Genomic DNA, 9,919 nt, shown 5'->3' with positions numbered 1-9,919 from the left:
TCCAATGTGAAAATAAAACAAACGTATTTATGAACATACAAGTTCTCAAAATACTTTTCTCCCACATATTCTTTCTCTGGAAGAAACTGTAGGAATTATTCCATCAAAATGGGTGAGTCAGTTGAATATGAGGAAGACATAAGAAGAAAGATGCCAAAGATTCAACACAGGGATAAGAGGAGGGAATTCCCAGCATGAGGGAAGGCAAGCCTGGGGCTGACAGCTGTGAAGCAGCCTTGAGAGAAGCAAGTGCAGAACACACCAGGGGAGTAGCAGGCTTTGGAAGGTGTGGCAGAGAAATGTCGGTATCTGAGTTGGATGGGAGAGGAGAAGTAACTTTACAGTGGATAAAACTGACAGATCATCTTCATCAAATTGATCGTCACAAGTTGGACAAATTGAAATTGTGAATCCCTGGCTAGGATGCAATGAGAAAAACACAGCACCAGTTCTGTGCTGTCATTGTCAAACATGAATAACCTGAATGCAACCATGAGAAATCAGCCAAATTCAAACTAAGGGGCATGCTACTAAGTAAGTGGTCTATAACTTCCACAAAGGTGTCATGGTCATGTAAGTCAAGAAGAGTCTGAAAACTCTGATTTCAGATTAAAGAAAACTAAAAATATATGACCACTAAATGTGGTACTTGATTATGAACTGGATCCTTTTGCTATAAAAGACATCATTGAGATGTGGTAAATCTATGGGGTCCATAGATTGGAGGGTAAGAAGGTATTATACTTCCACATTTTCTGTGACATTTTGATTGTTTCCAAATTTTTAAAAATAACAATCCCTTGTTTTTAAACATGAGTCAGTTTTCAAACCTAGCATTCACTGAAGAAAGGAGAGCCTGCAGGAATGTTTGCAGGAAGATCTGCAGGGAGAAGGACCAGCAACATCATGGTGGAAAGTATATGCATTACTGATTTCCCAGTCCTTTCCAAAGGGAACTACAACCATTTACTACAATAACTAAACATTGTATGTTGAAAGAGGAATAGACAGTTCAAGGCCAATTGGACAAAGGATCTGAGTTGACATCGGTAACTAGAGATTTGTCATGGCCCACCCCAATGACCCTAAGAGTACAGGGATCTCTGGACGAAGAAATAGAATCCTGGCCCAGGTCCAGGCAATGGACCCAGTAGTAGTCATTTTCCTGGTCTCAAATGTATAATTGGAATGAATTTGCCCAGTACTGATATTAACCCCACTTGGGCTCCTCAGCCAATGAGGGGAGGTGAGAAGTAAGAGCTGTCATAGTAAGATAGTCCAATTTAATAGCCAGTACAGATGGTGTTCGTTTTTACACATACACACCCACACACACACATACATACATGCACTTTTATGGGCAATAGGTTGGCCAGTTTCTCAGAGACCTAGAAGGAGACTTGGAAGACTGGAGAATTGAGAATTGGAGACAAGGAGGTCAAGGTAGAAGCGTGTGGATGGACGTATAGGAGTGGGCATGAAATATAAAGGTCTTTGCCCACCAGATAGCATATGCTGCCATAGAAGAATCACTCAACAACCAAGTAGTAAAAATGACTTAGCTAGTTGGTATCAACAAACCTCAATCATGGGGCACGAAAGTTCTGGGATAACGAACATATGAACAGAGTGGCCATAGAGGCTAGAGGGAAGTGATGCATTAGTCAAGCAGCGTGTGCTCCCACTCATAGGCACTGATCTAGCTATGACCACTCCTGTATGTTCCAATGACCAGACACCAGTGTTCATTTCCCCAAATCATTCCCCACTATAAGAAGACAAATGTGGTAAGTTGTCTGATCCCTTCTACCCTGAAAGGGACCGATTAGAATCATTGCCTTTTTCAGGTAGGGGCTGCCTTTACTGCCTGCAGGCCATCAGTCAACACCACCTGCTGAGGGTCTACAGAGCCCGCCTGCTGGGGTGGTGTGCCTCCGACTGGTATATCTCATGGGAATGAGCCGGATCTCACTCACCCTTTGCTGTAACATGGATCTTTGGCCCATGCAATGTCTCGTGAAAGGCTATGTTGGGGTAATTGTCTCTAATCAACAGTAAGGGAGACAGCTGCTGTTACACTCTGGGCACAGGAAGGAATAGGTTTGGTGTGCAGGTGCTCCTTTGATCAACTTTAACAGTAAATGCAAAAATGCAGCAGCAATAGCCTGAAAAGTCCATAGTAGACAAGGGCTCAAACTCCTTGTAGCGTTGGCAGCTGGAGATATGGGAGATATGGGAACCTGGTGTTGACGGTAGAAGAGGAAGAGGATGAGTACGAGTTGCGGTCAAGAGATCACTTGCAGTGGCAGGGCCTGCGGTTTATTCCAAGCTCTCCCCTTGTGTCCAGAAAATGAGGCTCACCAGAGTCCTAAAGTAGCTGCCCCCAGAACTCATGTGGGGCAGGTGGATCTGACCAGCACACGGGGGACCCTCAGGTATGCTGTACTGTGCCACCCAGATCCGTTTCAGAACTTAACAATTTATTCTCTCCAGCTGCTGGGAAGTTTGTCCTCCCTCTTCAGGAACTGCCTAAACTGAAAAGAGCCATTCGTCCAAGTTTATGTCCACTTCATCAGGTAGTCGATATCCGAGGCATGATCAATACAAGAGTAAACAATGTGCCCTGTCCCTTCACCCCCAACTCAGGACATCTCTAAAGGGCCATGTCAGCAGGGATGGCTGATCGCTACTTGCAACTACAGCCGGACTTCTTCATCTGTCCCCACCTCCATCATCCTTTCTTCCACAGGTGTTGATCTCTGCAGCACCTCCTAATAAACGTCTTGCATGATAATCTCTGTCTCAAAGTTTGCTTCCCAGGGAACCCAACTTGGGACAGTATGTTATTTTAGAAACATAAAGACAACTAAAAGGAGACAGCTAAAGGAATTGAACCTGACGAACAAGGAATCCAGCCATGGAGAGCTGTTATTTTTCTTGCAAGATTTGTTGAACTATTTAATTTTTAAGTATGTGCATATATTTTTGATAAAAACTTAAGCATAATGTTAAAATAGAAAAAAAGATTGCCCTGGAGAAACCATTGTAACTGTGGGTCAGATTTTTTTTTATCTCATTTTATTTTTATTTGCAAATTTTCAAAACCAAGCTCCAAGGAAGCTCTTGATACACCAAAAATCCAGTTTTCTTACCATGTTATATGCAAACTGTATCATATTCCCCCATCCACATTTCTTATTCTTTCTCGCACACATGAGTGTGCTCTCCCACGCACATCCCCAACACACAGACATCCGCTTCCGAGCTTTTTCTGCCACGTTATGACTCCCTGTCATCCAGACTTTGGAAAAGTGGAAAACAACCAGGACATATTGAAGGCATCTAGTAGATTCATCATTTAGTTGATACATGAATTCGAAAGTCGAACAATGAGCCGAACATGCTTTGATTTAGAATGTGCCTAATTCATCCTTCTATAAGGATCAGTCAGATCTAACTCAATTGAGGATTTCACAAAGGCTAAATACAAGTGCTTCAGTTATAATTGTCTATCCTGGAGTCAAGGACGATAAACTTACTAAACATTTTTAAAAGAAAGCCAAAGCTATCAATAGCAATGACCTATAAAATAAAGGTTGATGTTCATTTATAAGGGAGAATAGATAAGATCTGGAACTATAGATTATTGTGAACAAAGAGGATATCAAGATCCTTCAGATTTTTCTATACCTCTAAATAATTGTCAAAATTCCAGGTCTTAGAAGCACAAAGATCAACATTGTGTGAGCAGAAAGGACATTGTAGTCACAGCTTCAGCATTTACACAATGATATGTGTCCCCTTGGGAACACGAATTCATATATCTGCATCTTGGACTTTTCGTCTGTAAAACTGAACTGTTCACATTAAATAATCTCAGTGCTCTCTCCAATTCCATGAGGGACTCTATTATTCTGAAGGACAATACCATCTACTGAAAAATAATTTTAAACCATTCACTTCTGTTCACTTGGTTGTCTGATTGCTTGTTGCTTTTGTTTATAATTTAACATCTAAAGAATTTATTAAGGGTGTTAAAGAGCAGCACTTAAGAAAGGAGTTTTTAAAATGGAACTATTTCCTGGGATGGATAAGGGCCATTTCCACGGCATGGTTTCTGCACAATTAATATGTCATTTCTCACTGATGACCCTCATTTCATATAGGCAAGCCTTCAACACCACACGAACTCCACTCTATTTACATATTGTAAATTTAAATTAAACGAGAATTGGAAAGTTTAGTCTTCTCAAAATGAGAATGTTAATTATATCTTGTTTTCATTTTTTCCCTTGAAATCACAAAAAAAGATTTTTTTTTTTAGTTTTAAACCAGAGAAGAGTACACTATATTCATCAATACAACATCTGTGCATTTGTACAAGTATTCATTGGCCTCTCTGAACAAGAAGAAAAAAATCACCCAATTTAAATACATGGTAACATTTCCACAAACCATTGCTGACAGCCAAATCATTGTTCTCTGGCAAAATGTTAAATCTTGAGTAACTTGACTTTACTTATACAATCAACAAATATTATTCTACTTTTTTTTTCATCTTTTGGTCCATTTAAAAGGAAAAATAAATTATAACTGCAGCATTTGTTGACAGTTCATAATAATTACAGAATCTACCAAAAGGTTTAAACACACACACACCAATAAAGAAGGCATACGTCTACACATATTTTTACCATTATAAGAAAAAGAAATCCAGTATGATTTCCTAATTGTAAATTTTCATACAACATCTCTTAAAATATATTCTGCATTTTATTTAAAAAATGCATTTTATTAAGAAAAAAGATGGAATAGATTACAAATCAGGAGATCAAAGTTATGGCATATGATATATCAGTATGTTTTGATGCCATAATGCTGTCTCTAGCAGTGCAGACCAAGGAGGGCTATGAGGTTTCACCATCTATAAACCTGTCTACATTCCAGCTACCAATGAGGTTAATACTGCTACTAGATAAGATGAACACTTGCAACAGAGTCAGAGCCATGATGATGTTTGCATTCATTCAGCTTTGCATCGAATAAATACTACCATTTCTATGTTAAATCCTTCCCTTGCCACCACAGGTCTTCTTCCAATTAAAAAAAAAAAAGTATACCATTTACCAACATAGATACTTCATAAACTACTATGTTAATTCAGGTCCTTAAGATTTAGTTAAACATTTATAGAAACAGCAATATGAATATAGTGCTATGAGAAAAGACAGGCAAGTTTTACAAGAACAGTTAACAAGGAAAAGATGGAACATAAGCTGATAGTAATGCTGAATTTACATATTTCCAAATTGTTCTGGTGTGGACAAACTAAGAAACCCAATCTTGAGAGGCACTTGAAGGTGTGAGAATGGATAGTAAAGTGCCTTTATTATGTAATTGGCTTATGGAATTCAAACATAGGTCCATGCAAGCACTTTGTTTACATGGCCTCAAAATTAATTATTATAACAGTTCATAAGGTTATTAATAATTCTTTGATCTCCAAATGTATACAGACACCCTAATCAGAATGTATAGACAGTGGATTATATTGATTCTTGGTAACTGTTGAGAAATTAACTCCCTCATCCTAGATGAGAAGTGACCAGAATGACAGATTTAGTATAGATCATATAATATACTGTCTTCCCTTGGAGTGAGCATCCTCTAATTACTCTACTGTTTGTGTGGAAAGGGGGCATGGTTGCAGCTCATATTTTAAAAAAATATATGTATTAGAGTTCAATGCACAGCAAAATGTATGCCTGAAGGGGTATATATTTTAGAACGGAGAGTAGAGATCTATACTTCAATTTGTCTCCATTTGTCCTAATCTATAAGAAGGAATACAGTCATGGGAGATCAAAGCAAAGCTGGTGATAAACTTTAGAAAAACAGAAATATAAACCTGTTAAAAAAAACTTACGTAAGGTTTGGGGAAAAATATTCTCAGAAGTATATTATTTCATTTTGAGGTATTATAGTTGTAATTAAAAATAATATTTTGCTGTGTCAAGAATTTTCTTATATCAACTTTAATTGAAAACATTTTATATTCTTTGGGAAATTGGCATTACTCGGGGTCTTAACTACTGTCACCATCAAACAATGACAGCAAATTAAATCAAAACTTTTTAAAATTCACATACTAACAAACACTGCACTTTCTGAGACTTTTTATGTATGAATCGAATGTTCAGAGTTGAAGTCCGATGCTCAAAACCCAATGTATTCAAAATTATTAAGAAGAGTCAAATAGGAAAAAAACAGCAAAACGAACAAACCAAGGACTAGAAAACTTTTTTCGAGACTATTGATGTATTGTATTGAATGTAACACGCAGAAAAGCAAAGAGATTTAAATATTCGTGGCCACTGAAGATGTGAACACCAGCCAAACAGGATCTGAGAAGCAGTTCCAGGTCTATGAATAACACCCTGGGGAGACTAAAGCAAACACAGCATATGTTCTCAAATAAAGCAAGGTCATTATAAGCCCAAATTTGATTTTACCTCTAACAAAACTTATGCATTGTATGGTTAAGAAAGCAGGGCTACAGTTTTCATACATAAAAACTGTAGTCATTAAGCAAGTTAAAGTTGTTTTAGATCATCTCGGAACAGTTGGAAATTAACAGCAATCTCTAATTCCTTGTTACGTAGAGTGACTGCTATGAGAAATACGTCACTGGACGAATCTTCCCGGAGCCCTTCCAAGACTGGACATGGCAAGACGGCAGTGCTACAAATCCATTACTTGTACAATCAGTGTAAGAACATTATTTTTTTGTCCATTGAGAGCCCCTGGCTATTAAAACAAACGGTCATAATTATAAGTTAAATCATCGCTGCCCATCACAAGAAGTACTCTTTCTGATTTTCATTCACTGCATTTTGTATATTAAGCTCACTTTTCAAAACAGCCTCAGCACTGTCTACGTTCTCTGACCTTTTTGCCTCATTTCTTTTGTATAACCTTTTCTGCTGATAAATGCGGACAGCTATGGCAGTGATGCAAAGCAAGATAAAGAGCACAACAGCTATCAGACCTAGTGAGAGAGGAGAAAAGAAAGATAAAGTCAGAATTTCTGTCTGAACAGAAACTGTGTTGACTTCATTGCTTAATAAGTCATGATATGATTCTTTTCTAATTAAATCAAGCATCAACTACATATAAATTGGAAATACGAAAACTTGAGGCATTTCTGGTTCAAGCAGTATCATAACATTTTGAGTTTACTTCTGAGTTCTATCATCCTTGTAGGTGCATCTCCATTTATTCTGAATGCAAATTATACTGGATTTACTTGGTGCATTTATATTTAAAATAAGGTTTTAGCTACATGTCTCTAAAGCCAAGTGGCTACTTTATATTAAGATACAAATAAGTTTCAATTATTTTGAAATTATAGAGTAGTAGCAACATCATAAAAGGATTAAAGTGTTTTTATGACTAAATATATAAAAATTTTAATGAAGTTGATTTTCAATAATTTGTTATACTGTTGAATGGCAGGAGTGGGTTATATATATTAAAAATCCTGACTAATAAAACATAGATATATTAAGAGACATATAGATATATTTAAATTTTTTCAATACGAAGAATATTGATTTTTTTTGAAACTTCTGGTTGTAAATAAAAATTTTAAGTACTACGATTCTTAGCTATGCCAGTGGTTATCAAACCCTGGCATTGCATTAAGTCAGGAGTCCTTAAAGTGTTACCTGTGACCCTCTGGCAGTCCCCGGTACACTTTGAAGGGGTTCACAAGGTCGGTGTGTAAAGTCTGACAATGAATAAATGTGTTACATTTCCACTCATGCCATAAAAGGAGGTTTGGGTAAAATTTCTGGTACTTAGTGGGAATTAAAGTCAAGAACAACAAACGATAATAGCAGTCATTGAATTCATGAAGTAGAAGACATTGCACTGCCAGGCACTCCCAGGAAAAAGAAAAAAGCCAAATTCGTCTAAGAATGTCCTTAAGGAAGCAGTAAAAATATACACAAAGTTCTTCTAATGCACTCTTAGGTATGATGATCATCTCCAGGAAAAACACCGTGTGAACGTCTGAGTTGTGAACTGAACTAGTTACTTTTTGCTTCACATAACACCATTTTTATTTGAAAGAATGATTAATAGACAAATGATAGTTGTTCAGACTTGGCTATCTGGTGGATATTTTCTCTAAAATGAATGAAATAAATCTGTCACTTCGAGAAAGACAACAAAACAACATATGTTGCCAATGATAAAATTCAAGCTTCAAATGAAAAATAGAATTTAGAAAACTGTTTTCTGTCACCATGAATTTGAGAGTTTCCTAATATCTAAAGACTTTTCTGGTGAGATCAGTGGAAGTAGACACTGATGTAGTTTTTTATTAAAGACGAGAATAGATTTTTTTAGACGAACTATGATCAAACCTCATATTGTAAAGCTGAGGCTCCATTTGAGTTTAAAGCAGGTGTATACAACCATAATGGAGAGCAGCCAAGTCAAAGATCTGAAGGTTTTTATCAGTCACTGTACATTTCTGAGCATGCGATTTGCTAGGCAGACTCACAATAGCCAACCATAACACGGCCAATGGCCAAGCCAATTTGGGGCTAGGTCAGCCTTACCTGAGAAAAGTAGTGATTCCATGCTGATTAACCTAATATAAATGTGGTAACCAAATTCTGTACATGAAATCTGAAGAATTTACTAATGGATATGGTTACTTTTATTATTATTAGTCATGTAAATTAATAAGTAGTTTTAATCAGAATACTTATTTGTTGTTATATATTTTGTCTCTCATCTTTAAAAAAATAATCAGTTGAGTTGCTATAAATATTTCCATTGTCTAGTGCTAGGCCTCCGGCTTGAAGAGAGCCTTTCTGAACAATTTCATTGTGAAAAATGATGAAGTACGATACAGAGAACAGGCCACTGCAATTACAAAATGAACATTACATTGGCCCAGACAGTCAAAATCAGGGATGGTCTCTGGAATTTTTTGCTCCATGTATGTGATTTCTCTCTTTTAATTTGTGAAAGGTATTATGTCAGAATTTGTTTTGGTCAAGGAAAACCTTGATCTCACCTGTTATATCAAAAATATATACATAAAAAATAAATAAGATATTATGAATAAAATATGACCAGCCCCTGTACTCTATGATGTATCTGAAACACTATGAGAACGTGTTTTTATGAAAAAAATGTGTAGCTTGCTCTTTGTCTGAATCTGTCCATCCATATCTAGATATCCTGGCTAGAAACCCTCTACGACATCTGGGTCACCACTTTTAAATGTCTTAGTAAAGCAATTGTCCCATTTTATGCTACTTAATTTGTTTGTGAGTGAAGAAAACCATCAACTAAAATGAAGAACACAGGGAGATTAGCCAATTTGGAAAATCTTTCCATGGATTAATTATTATTAAATAGCATGTGTAATTTATGAGTTCCTAGACAACGAGCAAAGAATTCTACCACAATGCTACGAGACTGAGTGACACACCGGAGGATGATATGCTGTGTCCAGCAGATAAATTACATGCGGCCCAGACAAGGCCTTCTGAGCTTAGACGGCCATTTCCAGCTGCTCTGCGTCCAGTGCTTAGTCCCTGCAATGATTCAAACCAGACGCCACTGGTTTCATGAACCCTGGCGAGACCCCGAGATGCAAACCTTGCATATTGTCTATCTCTGTCCTATGCATTTGAGCTAAGTGAGAATTCCACAGGTGAACCATAACTTGTTTCCATTCAAGAATAACACTAGAATGACTTGTCAACACCCTTCGTTTCTAACTCTGTAAATCTCACCAATGATCTGACCAAAGCAACACTAGTCTAAAGATTAAATATTTTGTTCTAACATGGGCTTGACTATCTGCCAGTCTGTATTTATATCTATTTTTGTATCT

General features: G+C 37.0%; 1 protein-coding gene across 1 annotated transcript in view; it reads right to left on the bottom strand.

Moving 5' to 3' along the window:
• Positions 1-6,307: 6,307 nt before the first annotated feature.
• The window catches only part of CNTNAP4 (contactin associated protein-like 4), a 302,601-nt gene continuing 298,989 nt past the window's right edge, over positions 6,308-9,919 (bottom strand). Inside the window, exon 23 of the mRNA XM_012641517.1 lies at positions 6,308-7,048. Coding sequence (XP_012496971.1) covers positions 6,855-7,048 — 194 coding nt within the window. The 3' untranslated portion in view covers positions 6,308-6,854. The remainder of the gene's footprint in view (positions 7,049-9,919) is intronic.

The sequence above is a fragment of the Propithecus coquereli genome, unplaced genomic scaffold (assembly GCF_000956105.1).
Source record: "Propithecus coquereli isolate 6110/MARCELLA unplaced genomic scaffold, Pcoq_1.0 Scaffold165, whole genome shotgun sequence".
Taxonomy (NCBI): Eukaryota; Metazoa; Chordata; class Mammalia; order Primates; family Indriidae; genus Propithecus; species Propithecus coquereli.
This window is presented reverse-complemented; position numbering and strand designations above follow the sequence as displayed.